Below are 15,579 nucleotides of genomic sequence, written 5' to 3'. Positions count from 1 at the left end.
CACCATGCCTGAAGCATTCCTTTGTAGTCGTTTGAGTGCTATAGCTTCCTCTTATCGGCTCACGTTCCGTGACGGTATCACGGAATCTTCCGTGGTCACCTCAGTTTCATCCTCACTGAACGTTATTTAGGCCAAAGAAGTCTTCAAGACGTCGTCTGCGATGGCAGTTAATCTGTCAATCTCTCATCTACCCCTGTTTTCGCTGTTTTCATATAATTCAGTCTGATCAGTTTGTAGCCTTTTGCTTATTGTGAATTTCTGTGGCGGCACCACGGAATCTTCCGTGATAGACTCACGGACAACCTCGGGTCTCACGCAGTTTACCCTAATGTTGTTTCATTTAAAATAATTTGGCCTAAACTTCATCTGTCATTCATCAACCGAAATTGATGGGCCTACAAGACCGAAAGTTCGATGAGTGCTGTAGGCTTTAATGCAAACGTGAGTAGCCTATAATGTTGAGTCTATAACTGAAATCCGTGGCGCCGCCACAGAAATTCACAATAATTATTATTGTGAATTTCCAACCCAGTCTCATGGCAGTTCGTGATATAGTCACGTAATTTAATCTATTTATTCGTGGCAGGGGCACGTTTATTTCGTTATTTTCGTGCGAAAAATAACGAATGCAATCAACCTGTTTATTTATCTAACGTTATTTATGTATTTGTTTATTTATTTATTCATCGATCGATTGATTGTTTATGTCTTTATTATTTTTATTTATTAATAACTCCATCAATCGGTGGTGCTGACGTCATTGTAAGGCGCGATCCCAGGGTGCACTGCGGTTTCCGCTCGGTAAGTAGAACAGTTAATTAATACAGAACAATCCTTACATTTACGGAACAAAAACTGTTTAATCAGGTCAAGAAGTTGTGTTGAGAACCTTTAGAATCGCAAGGTAGCAGTTTCGTGATGCAATAAATGACAGCAGATATTATAAAAATATAACATGCTGCACCAAATGTGTAGTAGGCTAGCTAAGACATGTTAGCTAATTAAATTCAAGCTTGTTTATTTTTTCATATATAATTATGCAGGATGATATCATAGGAGATTGTGTGATGTGTGTTCAGTTACCCATATTACAGTACGTTAGCTCAATCACAATACTTTATCCATTTATAAATGCTCAGATGAAGAACAGTGTTGCCAGATTGGTGTGTTTTCCAGTAATTGATCAAAATCCACACACAATTATATAGTAAACACACAAATCTTACCAATAATAAATTATACAAATTAACTCATAACTACAACAATATTGTGGCTCATCATATGGCATAATAAAGCAAATTAAGTGTTCTCTGAAGAAGACTACGTTGTAAACTGTTTTCCATGTCTGTCATTTGCCTTAATAGGGTACAACAGAAATATCAAAATGCCACCTGTCCAAGCCCTTTTTATTCCACGTATGACAACTCAAAACTGCACAATCTGCCAACACTGATGAAGAAAATACTGGTCAAAATGTAAGGAGTTCAATATTTTTTTTTTTTCTCTCTCTCTCTCTCTCTCTCTCTCTCTCTCTCTCTCTCTCTCTTATCAGGTCTTTTAAATTTGCCAGCTTCCAACATTCTCCTTTATTTTAACCTCCCTCCACACACACACACACACACACACTCCACACACACACACACCAAAGGCACTTTTAAGAGCCACGTCCGTCTTGTTAACCTGTACTTGTCTCTCTGTAGCTCACTCTCTCTCTCTCTATTTACATTGTTGTATCTGTCCATCTTTCTGTTTATCTCAATAGGTCTTACAAAAACTATTTTAACACCTTGTCTGTCTGTTTTTTTTTTTTTTTTTTTTTTGTGTATATTTCTACTTTATATTTCTTGTCAAGTTATGACGAGGCCTAAATTCCGGCCCTGCCCATCTCGCCAGACTCCCGATCAGGCAAGCAGGAAAAATTATGTCTGCTTTGGAAGTCTGTCCACTAAACAAAAAATAAATGACAAAGTGGTGTCACTGGATAGCCAGTGGGGTGATAAATGATAAATGACAAAGTGGTGTCAAGAAAAGCAGAAATGTTCGGCGCATAATTGATTCTGCCCGTATTGCAGTAAGTAAAATGCAATTTTTGATAAGTGTTATTTGAAGTGTAACTGAAAGCCCATGTTTGTCACATAGTGAATATCATAGACTGTTAGCAGTATGATGTGGCCTTAATAAAAAAGGAAGACTCTTTGTCTTTAAATTTTCCTAAAGAGAATCAATAAGTTGTGTTCTCTGTCAAATAATGAGTCAGGCATGTTGGCAATGATAGAAAATAAGAGTACTGTCCTTATCTGAAATTGAACTTTGATCGTATAAAAAAACAGATTAAATTCAAACTCCATTAAATGACCTTAAAATAAAATAGCTTTACACAGTGCTAATGTATCTAATAATTCAGTGGGTTTAACTAATGTGTAGTAACTGCTTTTCTTCATTTCAGGTGCGGAAACTTGAGGCAGTGGGTTGCAAGCCCATTTTATTTATTGGAAAACAAAATAAAAAGGCTTCAAATAAGTGGGTTGCAGACATAATTACCCATCTGCACCCCACTCCTGTCAATAGAAACTTTTTGGAGAAGAGGAGAAGGGCTTATGAATTTATCTTGACTAAGGGTATGAGCAATATTTGTGTTCAGAAATAATTATTATTTAAAATACGTGTATTTTTATTTGTTAATACAATACAGATTTGAAATTAATGTAAACTTGTATTAAAGCAACCTCCACAGCACAGCAGCTGGACGGTGACATCCCCATAGCAGAGCAGCACAACAGCCCCAGTCAGGAGCAGTGCAGTGGTTCCATTTTGGAGCCAGAGAGCCTCAACGAGGAGCAGCCGGAGAGCCTCACCATGAAACAGGAGAGCCTCACTGAGGAGCAGCCGAAGAATCTCACAAAGGAGTCAGAGACTGTATTTATACTCAACCCTGTTTCTCTGTTTAAACCACGCTCTCCAACTTCTCTCTCTCCTCCATATTCTACTACTTTTACAGCTGTTCTTCCTCCACAGTCTTCTCCTCCTCCACCTCCACTGCCATGCTCTAAGTCTTTGCGACAAAGGAAGAAAAGGACAACAACCTCAATCTGTTCACCAGCACCTTCTGCCACCTCGGTCTCTCCTCCATCTCTTATGTCCACAGATCTCTCCCTTCCACAGTCTTGTCCTCCACCTGCTGCCTCTTCCATCTCCCAGTCCTTGAGTCAAGAGGGGCCAAATGTGAAGAAGAAAAGAAAGGGTAAGTTTTGTTTGCCGTGGTATACCTTAATACGCAATATTAATAAATTTGCTCTCAGACAAAGTTGACTTTAGGCAAATTAAATTTATTCGCGTCATCAGGTCATTGGTAGCCATAGCCAATTCACTGTATTATTTTCTTTAGTTATTTAGCTGTGTTTAAGTGGACAGTGTCCAAGGGCTGTGGTTAATGTCGATCACTGACTCAAAGGTGCAGTAGGAGATCTTGGAAAATGCTAACTTTAGCCTGATATCACTGAAAGCGAATGTACCACCCTCCCTGCAAATCGCCGTCCAAAGCCACTCCCCCCCGAACACATGAACACACACAGATCAGACAATCAGAGACAACATAACTACAAAACATCACATGTCATTTACCGGTGAGAAAACTTCATAGTACAATCAGTAAAAGTACTACAATACCAAGAAGGAAGGTCAGGTTGTTTGCTTGCCATTCTCGCTCTGTCTGCGTAGTGTATGTGAACGCGCTGATGAAGTATCAATGTCTGCGCAAACAGGGTGCGCAGAGGTATGCAAATGCATGTTGACAGGCAGGGAGGAAAGCCAATAGAAACACTTGGAACGAGCATTTTGATTGGATGTACATTTCTTGGGCCTACGCCTTCCACAGAATATATAAATACATATTAAATACATTTAGACCACTTAACTTAATGACATCTTCAGGATGTGAAGAGACTTTCAACCAGCATAACAAAAAACATTTCTGAAGACAATCACCTATTGCACCTTTAAGCTAGGAGGGCTTTTGGAAACCCAGCCCAGGACATTTTGCTTGATCCACAAAAAGCAGGGACAAAGTCACTTGGACACAAGTGGACAGGACCACAGATCACCTCACAAGTGAAATTACAACTATTAACTTGAGATTCAACTACAAAGCATGACACTCATTGCTTACTAAACTTTCCTTGTTTTTTGATCATTAAGGTTGCCTAAAATTTAGTTGGCAGAAGATCTTCCTATTTGATAAAATAACTGGGGAAAGAATAAATGAGGTAAAATGTCTTTTATTAGGCTACTTGCTTGTTTTGGTGACTGATTCTGGCCTTTAAAGATAATAAACCAATATGTTATGCCCTATCCAGTAATTGCTTAAACAGCTCAAATAATAATTATTGTGTGTGTGTGTGTGTGTGTGTGTAGGGCAAAGCAGAATTGAAAGTCTACTGGTTGCCTTGCACTGTGTGGTAAGTCGTGTTTTATTAACTCTTTCATTCCATTATATTGCTAAGTAGTCTATTCCATGACCATTATTATGTAGGCAAAGTTAAAATGGTGTCTTGCAAGCAGCACAGAAGTTTCTGTTATTGATGTCTGTGGCAAGAGAAAGGCTGATGGTCCGTAGTCTGGACTGAAACTCAGAGAGTGTGACTGAATTTCAAATTCTTGAAAGAATATACCATTATTTTTGATAGAAAAAGGAGAATGATCTACCTCCTTGTGTGGATTTAGATATCTAGTTATTAGTTAGAGCCCAAAATTTTGTGATTGAAGTGGACACAATGGATTGTGGGAGCTGGACAATTCAGTGCTTTCAAAGTAATTATACAATTTTAAAAATAGTTGACAGGCAGCCAGTGTATTGTCAATAAAATGGGGCTGATGTGACCATATTTTTATTCAAGTACTACATACACAACTAGCTGAAGCTTATTTATTGAGCAGGACATTTACCCAGTAATGCATTAGTAGTGAATCATGAACGCATAAAATAATTTTTCAGCATCTGAAACATTAAACTTGTCATAATTTAGCAATATTTCTAAGATGGAAAATGCTGTTCTACATGTGATTTTCAATGGATCGATTGCAGTCAAACGAGATCTGTGGTCTCAGTTGTACTAGATGATGTAACAATATATCCATCAAGACACAAATTAATAAACTTGCATCTTATTTTTTGAGGTTTTGGACCAATAATTGTTTCCAGTAGTGTCTTGCAATGAAGACTAGAACAGTGACGGTAGTGGTGATAAAATGCATGAGGAAGATTAGGGCAATGAGAAAGAGAAGAGCAGTATTAAATATGAAGAAGGGGAGAACAATGATGTATGGCAGAGCGAGCAAGATCCTTATCCCTGAGTCTGTAGAACTGGCAGATCTGCTTGGACTGCAACATGAAAACATGCCGAAATGTTAAAACTTATTATATTCTGCAACTTATTCTGCAAGTCATAGCCCTTTTCCAGCTAATCCAAGAATGTTTTTTTAATAAATGACACATTTATTGAGAAATATCAATAAATATCAGTGAAATAATTAAATTAAACCCAACAATGATCTTTATTTTTGTTCTGTATTCTAATGATATGTTTCACTTATGATACTTACAGTGGCAAAACTTGGGATGACACATGGGAGCCTGCCAGCGAGTTCCAGCATTTTTTCCCAGTGTCTCCAAATCCCCACCAGCTTTCACCATGACAGTATACTCACCATGAACACCTGGACTCGTCAAACACACTTCAATTCTGAGTGTGTTGTTGTTATTGTTTTGCTTGCTGTTCTTCATTAAAGTTTTTGCACAGTGCATACACTCTTTTAGTATTTTATTTTTTTTTAAAGTTGTCATTTTAAAGACCTTTTACATTTGTCATGAACTGCGTAACAGCCAGGTAGTGTAGCATGGAGAGGACATGCTACAAACATGCTGTTTGTTATAATGGCATGCCCAAAGATATTATTTTTAAAGATTTAGGTGACAATTCATTTTTTGAGAGCAAAATAGATGACCCATGAGATTTTCTTAGATCCAATGAGACTGCTCATAACTATTTATATTCAGTTATGAAAAGCTAGACTGGTTTTATTTGTATTGGAATAGTAAGGCTGATTACAAAACTTGCTAGCAGTTGCCAAGTGGTTTAGTATTTTCTTTACTCTTTACTAAACTGTCTAAAAAAAGGTTAATATCTTATGTAATTGAGGTCTGAGATGTGGGAACAGTGAAGAGAGAGAGGGCAAACATTTAGCATTTTAGGTCTAATCATCCAATATTGTCTTAAATAACCTGTATAGCACTTAATCTTTTATAACATTTTGGCCAAATATATTCAATCTTGATTTTTGTAAAATGTTGCAAAAATATGTTAGTTTTTTTTGGTGTAAAATTACGGTTTGGACATATAAGGTAATACAAATATTTCTAAAAATACCTGGAAGTATCTACACATGAGCATGTAAAACAAATTTCTTTTAAAAAAAAAAAAAAAAACCTTGTGGAGCATGTCCCCAGTTCTCACCTTTTTACCCCGTTACCTGTTTGCATTTCTGTATATAAGTTTACATGAACTGTCTGTCTGTCGTGCCAAACATGAATAAATACCATAAAATAAATATAATAACAATATATTTGTTGTTACATATTTCTCAGTTACATACATGTTTCCATTTTGTCTGAAATATAATACATTTATTAATAAGAATGATTATTTAAATTTTTATATTTCACCAAAACTGATTGCTTTTATTTGTACAATTTTATAATGAACTGCTATTTTTATGTCTTTAATATCAAGTATCTAGGTGAGAGAGGATACTGTACTACACCTGTCTACATTTGTCTTTAAGGTTTGACTTACTGATACATTTTGGGAAAGGATTATATATTCGTATGTGTGTGTGTGTGTATATATATATATATATACAAATTAAACATTTATACAATACATATATATACAAATTAAACATTTATACAATACATATATATACAAATTAAACATTTTGAAATAGTTTATTATATTTATTTCTTATCCAGTACACAGCTGTCACAGTTAGTTACCCTCCGGTTCAACCATACCATGGTAATCAATAGGCCCTTGCTTTGTATATATTTAATATATTTTTATTTTAGTGAGAAGAAACCAATATTTAACTAACCTTCTGGTATAACCCACCTTCAGCTGGAAGATCCCGTAATGACCATATTTGGACAAGTGTGACGTGATTTTGACATGGTGTGCCTGGACTAACTTTTAGGCAAAAATAAGGTGCTTCATGTTGCAAACTATGTTTTACTGACATTATAACTTCAGTAATACTGTCATTGAACAATTACAGATTGCTATGTTGCAAGAAATTACCCATTTACCGAAATCCTAACCCTAAACCTACAGCGTAAATAGGGAACTACAACTTACAGTGCCATGTCCCATCAATAGCGTGACAAAGGCTTATGGGTAATGTAGTTTAAAAACCTTTTAGTAATTAAATAAAGCAAATGCTATATTTAATGAACAAAGGGATATCTAAATATGTTCATTGTGCAAATCTTTACGATATATTTGAGAGCCAGGTCGAAATTTGGTATTTTACTAAGAACACTTTTTAAAACACTTTTTTACAAACTTTCTATAAATGTGAGAAAACTGTGTCCAACATTATTTATTAAACATAGGATAAGTAGTTGTCCTGCTGTTTTTCCCTTTGATATGCTCATTGGACTTTGAGTTACAGCCATTTGAAATGTGCCGTTTTTTTCCTCTTCCAGGGGGCACTTCTGGTCCCCTGGGGGTGGAAGGGCAATAAAACCTATACAGGTGTACTATCTTTGTCATGGACAACAAACTGTTGTCACATTTATGCCTGAACATTTTTATTTCTGCCCCTTTCTGTATTTACAACATGCTTATGTTAGGTTTTGATGGTGCTGTGAGACTCTGAAAACATAATACAGTAATACATTAAAATTTACACAAAAAAAATGTCTAGGCAACATATTATTGCTTTATATATCATTCCTTTTCCTTGAGCACAATGGCAATGGGTGAACGTGCATTTAGTGTTGGGAAATAATGATTCTTCATCATGTTTTTTTTTTTTGTTTTTGTCATGCTTGTCTATGTCCCTATTATAATCTGCTTATTCCAGGTTTCAGTTGTTATACAGCATCCTAAACTAGGACACAGGCATGTGGCCACAGTTTTTTTTCCTCAGCCCAGGGCTGAAGACCTAAAATTCCCTTTTCCCCTGTGTATCATATTTCATTTGATTATTATTAATCATGATTATTTAGTCTTGTAGTTGGTTGAGCTCAACTATTTTATAGACAACTGTATCTAATGATCATTGTCAATATGAGTTAATCTAATTATTTTCTCGATCACTCAACCGATTGTTTGGTTTGTAAAAATTATGAAAATAGTGAGAAATTTCACATTACCCAAAAAGATATCACAAATACTGTGAGCAGTTGAAACCTCAAAATTATATATATATATAAAAAAACATAATTAAGCAACTAAAAAAATGCAAATCTTACAATTTTCTAAGCTGGAACCATGAATTTCTTTTTGCTTTAATCAACTTATGATCAACAAACTGACTAATTATTTTGGCTGTACTTATACTGCAAGTATAAACTACTGAGTAGTTTTATTTATACCAAAATGTCATATGATCATCAATGTCAAAATGAGCTGCAAGATCAGTAAAAAAAAATTCTTGTTTGAACTGTAGCCTAGCACAACTACACAGAGGCATGAGAGGAAACAAGTAATCTAGAGGACATGTACCTCAAATCTGTACTTTAATACAGTACTTAGCCTTACAATAATGCACTGCATGACCACCGCTGACTGGTTGTAGAGGCATGCAGGCATTCATTTTTATGTATGTAAGTGAAAAGACAGACACTACACTTTGGTTATATTTATAAGGTGATCAACAGCAGATTTTATTACATGCTTTAGATTCAGGGTTAAGGTCAAGGTCACTGTCAAGAAGAAAAAGGTGTCACTGTCTCTTGGATTACAGTTCGTCATCAGAAATGTCGGAGTCACTTTCATAGTCATCAGCTGACAGTTTGTTTAAGAAGTTGATGTTCTCTGCTCCAGACAAAACTTGCTGGTACTTTACAGTCTCTTGCTCGCACCCTCATTTCTCTGGCTTTACGTTGCTTTCTGTGGATGATGCTCTGCAGACCTTTCAAACTCTCTTCACTTAGGCCACATTGCGAATCTTAAAAGAATGAAATAACAAAATAACATTAAGCCTCCCTTAGAAACTTTATAAACAGTCATCATTGTGTATGTTTAATAGAGCTGCCCCCTAATACTAACGCAAAGATGTTAGTCTTTCAGAAAAGTCATAGTTGGATTAATTTGTATTTAATATGTCCCTGTAATTACATATGTGGGGCAGGACATTCAAAATTTGAAAATTGAAAGAGTTTCAAGGACAACTCCAAGCAAGATTCCCAACTTTCAGCTACCAATTGCTCTGTATAAAAAAATACAATAAAAAAAAAAAAAATTAAAAAAAGTTGAGCCAAATTAAAATTAAGGCAACCAGCTTTTTGCAGATTTTTGAGTTCTCTCAAGTTATTTTTGTAGGAGATTCTCAACTTTTTGTTGTATAAACTTAAAACAACAAGTTGAGAAAACTCAAAAATCTGCTGAAGCTGGTTGCCTTAAAAAATTTAAATTGGCTCAACTTTTTTGTATTACAGTGTGGATAGAGATTTGGGCAAAGTGTAATGATGGCTCATATAGCTACATATGATGATACAATGAAATATGTTTTCATTAATAGTCTACTTTTTACTTTAATGATTAGACAGGACACGTCCTCTATGTAATTACAGAAATATGGCATTTAGTAAAATGTAATTACAGGAATATGGCATTTAGTAAAAATCAGACTCTTACTAACAGTTAAATCAAAATAGTCTAACAGTTATGATGGCTTAAAGAACTTATAACATTCTTTCTCAGCCCTGGACCTGGAACTGAGTATTTTGTGAGTCCATTTTCCAGCAAAATCTTTGGTCAGGGGCAACCCTATGCTTAAGTTTGTGCCATATATTACAAATACGTACTTTTCAGTGTCTCACTGGCAAACAAGCAGGACAGTTCTCTGAGGGTATCAGCACGAGTTGAAAGATATTTCCAGTGGTTGTCCATCTCTGCAACAAGAATCTTCTGCTCCTCCTGAAGTCTCAATGACATGATGATGTCGAATGCCTTTCTCTTTGTCCTGAGATCGACAGAGTCTGGAACGCATGAGAAAAACTTATGTTATACATCAACCTTCAAAGAATCTTTAAAATCATATGGGGTTGAAGACTGACATTTGAAGCATTGTGGGTAATGTGTCAGTATGTATAAGAACTGTCAGAAGACTAGTGTACATACCACTGTGTGGTATCTGCCATGGCCAAGCTGTCTCACCAGACAAAATGGTTTCTAAGCACAGAGTTTCAGTGTGTGGGAAAAATTACAACAGTAACATATATATATAAACACATACACACACACACACACACACACACACATAATTTCCTCACCGTCTGGCCACTCCTTTACATCATTGAGCCAGTCTTCCAATTGGCTCTCTGTCACTGCCAGTTCGACTTTCATAGACTCTAGGTTTTGCAGAGCTTTTGTGGTCTGCAATGACAAGAAATCACAGATAGTACAAAAACAAGAACCAAATGTTCAATGCACAGCTTCAAACACTAATAACATACATTACTGAACATCTAAAACAAATTCTACTGATGTTATTACCTTCTGATAACGGTGGGTCAGTGTGGTGCCCAAATTGTTGAACTTTTGCTGATTCCAGCACATGGCCATGAGAGTCAGCATGTCTGTGCGTCCTTCAAACAGAGAATATCATGTTACCATATTCCTCCTACTTATTATTTAATAGTGTAACTAGTGCAGTATGTGGTCATTTTACCTGCTTTGGACATGTGTTTTGTGGTCACTGCAATCCTAGACAGGAAAGCATTGCACTGTTCCACCTCCTCCCCTAGTGTTAAACCAGCCCCATCCTGATATGCACCACTCCATTTCACCTGGTTAGGAATAAAAAAAATCATAATGCTGAGAAAGTTTTGACATTCATTTGCAGATGTTCAGTTTTGATAATCACATAGCAAAGTTCACCTACCTCGCATTTAAAATCATGGGCTTTGGCATGGAATACTGAAAGGAAGGGCTTCATGTTAAGAAGGTGCTGGAGCTCTGGGCAGCTTTTTGCAACTCTTTGGAGGTAGGCCCAATATTTTCAGGTAACATCCATACAGAAAAAAGTTATTTGCCTACTGGCCAGCTTTTCTTGCAGGTACAGGGGATAGACAAAAATTTCACCCCTGTACATATTTAAAGCAAAGAGCAGCACTCCGCGTCGACACACCGCAAGCTCCAATCCCTCCTCGTCTACCTTGCTTGCAGATCTTTGGGAGGTCTCTCTAGCTGCTGACCACTCCCCTCCACAAACACCTCTTCCACTGACCTATAATATGGAAAATGGTTGATGAAAATAAGACTCTCCTAAACAAACTCTTCAGTAAGAGGTAAGTGTAGTCCTGTATATAGTCTAATCGTCTGCGATTTTACATGTTTGGATGTCTTGTGAATGTAGTCCACAAATCTGGTCACATCTTCATCCTTAGCTATGAATACATCTTCAAAGATGGCCTGCTCTTCAGATCTAAAAAAAATTATAATAATAATAATAATAAAAAATACAGAACAGGTACACAAAAGTTTATGATACTTTGTAATCAAATTGTACTTGGTGCACATTAAAGAGATATTTATTCTTATAAATATTGTTTCAACAGTGTGATATTATACACAATTTGAAATACCTAGCTGCATTCTTAAAACGGTAATGCTTGCGGTTTCCATCTACTGAAACTGCCAGCATATCTGGGGTGCACGCAGGACAGATGAAGGGCTCTTCCTTGCAGATTGTGTCCACCTTATATCGCACAGCCTCCCACTCAAAAAAACTTTTCAGAAAACTGTCAGTGGAGATCTTGCCAGTCTATTAAAATTAAGGAAACCAACAGCTAATAATGTTCAACAAATATATTAGCATCAAACAGTGTTTCATCCCACAATACAAAGAGATTAACAATACTGTAGGATAAATAAATTCAAAACTCACACGACCAAAGCGGACAGTTCGCTGATCCAGCATTCTTACAAATGCTTGGTAGGACAGTCCTGGTGCTGCCATCTTCATTTCTTCAAATGAGAAAAAGACATCTGTGGCATAAATTGTGGCAAAGTGAAGGGTCGCAGGCCAGTAGGCACTTCGATTTAGGTCGACCACTCCAGCAGCCCAAGTGGCTTGGCATGCCTCACAACTCAACTCAGGCATGCTTAGATCATATTGTCCTGGAAAAATAAAAAAAACATCCACTTTAACGTAAACCTTATGATTAATGAGGGTTTGGATTCTTTAAACAATTTTTACATTACTTTGTATACTTTTTAAACATTACTCAGAAGTCATATGTAGATTTTACATACAGGCCTGTGCCAAACTTGGGTGTAGAGCATGTATAGATTTTTATCTTCACACCCTTACCATTCATTGTGATCACAGCAACAGTTTTCCCTGCTGACCCTCAATAACTCTGATGAACAACCACAAATTTTGTCAGGAATCTCCACAGGTACAAGCCGTACTGAAAAAGATCAAACATGTGAATTAAGATCATTTGTATTGACTGAGAAATATAACAGTGCAATGGTTCAAAGATAATGAAGTACATTGCTGAAAAAATATAGAAGAGATGCTCAAAAAGCTTCAATTCAATATCAAACAATAAGAGACAAAAAGGCATTATTTAAATAGTAAAGCTTATGAGGCCTAATGATTCTGAGAATGATATGTATGTTGTACACTCACAAACCAGAACTTACCACAATGGGAAAGAGCCTTATCTACAACACGAGCTGTTGGAGGCAGTGGCTGGTAGTGTCCAGGAGTCATGGCATCTCGGTTATGGAGAACATGTCTGGTGTGCATGCTGACATCACATTCAGCACAGAAGAAGGGGCGTAGTCGACAGTCACCACACCGGACCACAGCTGGACTGCTCCCACACTGTTGGCAGATGTGTGTTGCCACATTTTCTTGTGCCGCAGCGGTGTTCACCAGACAGGGTCTCTCTGTCCTCCACCTCTCTGAAAAGAGACTTTGTCGTGTGCTCCAGTTCGAGGAAGCTAGGAGAGGATCTCTTGAGTTTCCAAGAGGTGATGCCTCATCATCTGAGGTATTGCTCAGTGAGTGCTGGATATCTTGCAGAAACCACTGTTAAAATAGTATGGAATAATTAAAAACAACACTTTAATATATACATTAAAGTGTACTGCATGGAGTGCCTTTGACTGTGAAAAGGCCAGTATTCTGCCAAATTTAAAAAAATGTAAATTTACACAATGAAGTACACACCAACAGTCTCTGGAGCAAAGGTCACCTCACAGTTAGTGTCAAGAGCGTTGATGGGAAGATCAGTTTTCCGAATGTGATCAGCTGCACCAGATTAAAACAAAAAACAAAAAAACATTTACAACATTTTCAACTTCTCCCAAGGCTTGTTGCACAATTTTACCTCCCTTATAACCAGCCTGAAATGGCCAAAGCTCACTGTTTAATGTTTAGTTGGAGAGAAGGACTAGCAGACTTTTTATTTCCCAAACCTAAATGTGGACAGTACAGTTATCTATAAGGTGTCATATAGATGATGAAAGCAAATAAGACAGCTTGCTGTAGAAGCAGATCATTTAAAAAAGAAACAAGCTGGTTGGCTTCTGACAACACACTCAGAACAAACATAGCCTTACCAAGACCAATATTTTAGTGTAGTTTATACTGCTTTACACAAATACTGTATGTAATCAATTTATTTTCATGTCAAAAATCAAATGAGTGGTTCTGGTTTGATAGTTTCCCTGACATATTACTTGTTTGATACATTCATAAGTGCCTAATCAATGTAGATATTCAATAGATAATGAATGAAAAACTATACTGACCCTTATTTGACTGATTCCTGCTTGATCTTGGCCTTGCATAGACAATGTTTCCATCAATGTCTCTCTTTCTCCAATGCACCCTTGGTTCAGGTGTCTTTACTGGAGCTGCTTCCTCCTCTTCCTGCAGCTCACCAAGCAAGTCATCAAGACTGTGGAGTTCATCATTGAGTTCTTGATGATCAACCAGGTTATCCAGCTTCATAAATTGTTCTTGGAGTTCTGAACTACTCGTGGTGATGGGCAGAAACACAAACAGACAGAAAGACTCACAACAAAGATGAACAGATACGACAACTAGAGATGAGAACAGAGAGAGAGAGAGAGAGAGAGAGAGAGAGAGAGAGAGAGTGAGCTACAGAGAGACAAGTACAGGTTAACAAGACGGACGTGGCTCTTAAAAGTGCCTTTGGTGTGTGTGTGTGTGTGTGTGTGTGTGTGGAGGGAGGTTAAAATAAAGGAGAATGTTGGAAGCTGGCAAATTTAAAAGACCTGATAAGAGAGAGAGAGAGAGAGAGAGAGAGAGAGAGAAAAAAAAAAAATATTGAACTCCTTACATTTTGACCAGTATTTTCTTCATCAGTGTTGGCAGATTGTGCAGTTTTGAGTTGTCATACGTGGAATAAAAAGGGCTTGGACAGGTGGCATTTTGATATTTCTGTTGTACCCTATTAAGGCAAATGACAGACATGGAAAACAGTTTACAACGTAGTCTTCTTCAGAGAACACTTAATTTGCTTTATTATGCCATATGATGAGCCACAATATTGTTGTAGTTATGAGTTAATTTGTATAATTTATTATTGGTAAGATTTGTGTGTTTACTATATAATTGTGTGTGGATTTTGATCAATTACTGGAAAACACACCAATCTGGCAACACTGTTCTTCATCTGAGCATTTATAAATGGATAAAGTATTGTGATTGAGCTAACGTACTGTAATATGGGTAACTGAACACACATCACACAATCTCCTATGATATCATCCTGCATAATTATATATGAAAAAATAAACAAGCTTGAATTTAATTAGCTAACATGTCTTAGCTAGCCTACTACACATTTGGTGCAGCATGTTATATTTTTATAATATCTGCTGTCATTTATTGCATCACGAAACTGCTACCTTGCGATTCTAAAGGTTCTCAACAACTTCTTGACCTGATTAAACAGTTTTTGTTCCGTAAATGTAAGGATTGTTCTGTATTAATTAACTGTTCTACTTACCGAGCGGAAACCGCAGTGCACCCTGGGATCGCGCCTTACAATGACGTCAGCACCACCGATTGATGGAGTTATTAATAAATAAAAATAATAAAGACATAAACAATCAATCGATCGATGAATAAATAAATAAACAAATACATAAATAACGTTAGATAAATAAACAGGTTGATTGCATTCGTTATTTTTCGCACGAAAATAACGAAATAAACGTGCCCCTGCCACGAATAAATAGATTAAATTACGTGACTATATCACGAACTGCCATGAGACTGGGTTGGAAATTCACAATAATAATTATTGTGAAT

At 36.6% G+C, this 15,579-nt stretch overlaps 2 protein-coding genes across 10 annotated transcripts; one reads left to right on the top strand and one right to left on the bottom strand.

Annotated features, from left to right (window-relative positions):
- Positions 1-725: 725 nt before the first annotated feature.
- On the top strand, positions 726-6,595 carry LOC306873478 (uncharacterized protein). Of its 4 annotated transcripts, XM_079422800.1 has the most exons (8): positions 726-801; positions 1,365-1,475; positions 2,447-2,618; positions 2,723-2,916; positions 3,016-3,241; positions 4,195-4,262; positions 4,411-4,454; positions 5,601-6,595. In XM_079422800.1, exons 4-8 carry the CDS (start codon positions 2,857-2,859, stop codon positions 5,689-5,691), a joined length of 489 nt encoding a protein of 162 aa, XP_079278926.1. In that variant the 5' UTR covers positions 726-801; positions 1,365-1,475; positions 2,447-2,618; positions 2,723-2,856; the 3' UTR covers positions 5,692-6,595. The 4 variants fall into 4 exon arrangements, 2 of the variants coding, with proteins under 2 accessions (XP_079278926.1, XP_079278925.1); XR_013784498.1 differs by lacking the exon at positions 4,195-4,262 and having other exon boundaries at positions 2,723-2,906; positions 5,601-5,797; XR_013784499.1 differs by lacking the exons at positions 726-801; positions 4,195-4,262 and adding an exon at positions 826-904 and having other exon boundaries at positions 2,723-2,906; positions 5,601-5,795.
- Positions 6,596-8,917: 2,322 nt separating this feature from the next.
- LOC306873508 (uncharacterized protein) lies at positions 8,918-15,306 on the bottom strand. 6 transcript variants are annotated; one of them, XM_079422845.1, is made up of 15 exons: positions 14,603-14,713; positions 14,049-14,272; positions 13,465-13,545; positions 12,933-13,323; positions 12,595-12,694; positions 12,169-12,401; positions 11,867-12,045; positions 11,613-11,706; positions 11,164-11,508; positions 10,951-11,068; positions 10,776-10,867; positions 10,553-10,655; positions 10,401-10,451; positions 10,085-10,258; positions 8,918-9,225 (listed from the first exon to the last, which is right to left on the bottom strand). In XM_079422845.1, the coding sequence occupies exons 9-15, from the start codon at positions 11,215-11,217 to the stop codon at positions 9,059-9,061; spliced, it is 759 nt and encodes a 252-aa protein (XP_079278971.1). In that variant the 5' UTR covers positions 11,218-11,508; positions 11,613-11,706; positions 11,867-12,045; positions 12,169-12,401; positions 12,595-12,694; positions 12,933-13,323; positions 13,465-13,545; positions 14,049-14,272; positions 14,603-14,713; the 3' UTR covers positions 8,918-9,058. The 6 variants fall into 6 exon arrangements, with proteins under 6 accessions (XP_079278971.1, XP_079278972.1, XP_079278975.1 ...); XM_079422846.1 differs by adding an exon at positions 15,275-15,306 and having other exon boundaries at positions 8,920-9,225; positions 14,049-14,713; XM_079422849.1 differs by adding an exon at positions 15,275-15,306 and having other exon boundaries at positions 8,920-9,225; positions 11,867-12,401.
- Between the last annotated feature and the right edge of the window lie 273 nt (positions 15,307-15,579).

The sequence above is a fragment of the Barbus barbus genome (assembly GCF_936440315.1).
Source record: "Barbus barbus genome assembly, chromosome: 8".
In the NCBI taxonomy this organism is placed as follows: domain Eukaryota; kingdom Metazoa; phylum Chordata; class Actinopteri; order Cypriniformes; family Cyprinidae; genus Barbus; species Barbus barbus.
This window is presented reverse-complemented; position numbering and strand designations above follow the sequence as displayed.

Excerpts from the sequence above, each read along its gene's own strand:
- LOC306873478 (XM_079422799.1), top strand. The coding sequence starts at position 2,417 with ATGTGTAGTAACTGCTTTTCTTCATTTCAGGTGCGGAAACTTGAGGCA. Across the intron at positions 4,263-4,410 it reads CTGGGGAAAGAATAAATGAG|GGCAAAGCAGAATTGAAAGT; the intron begins GTAAAATGTCTT and ends GTGTGTGTGTAG. Across the intron at positions 4,455-5,600 it reads TGGTTGCCTTGCACTGTGTG|TGGCAAAACTTGGGATGACA; the intron begins GTAAGTCGTGTT and ends TGATACTTACAG.
- LOC306873508 (XM_079422848.1), bottom strand. The coding sequence starts at position 11,217 with ATGAAGCCCTTCCTTTCAGTATTCCATGCCAAAGCCCATGATTTTAAA. Across the intron at positions 10,259-10,400 it reads ATGGCAGATACCACACAGTG|ACTCTGTCGATCTCAGGACA; the intron begins GTATGTACACTA and ends CATGCGTTCCAG. Across the intron at positions 9,226-10,084 it reads TGCCAGTGAGACACTGAAAA|ATTCGCAATGTGGCCTAAGT; the intron begins GTACGTATTTGT and ends CATTCTTTTAAG.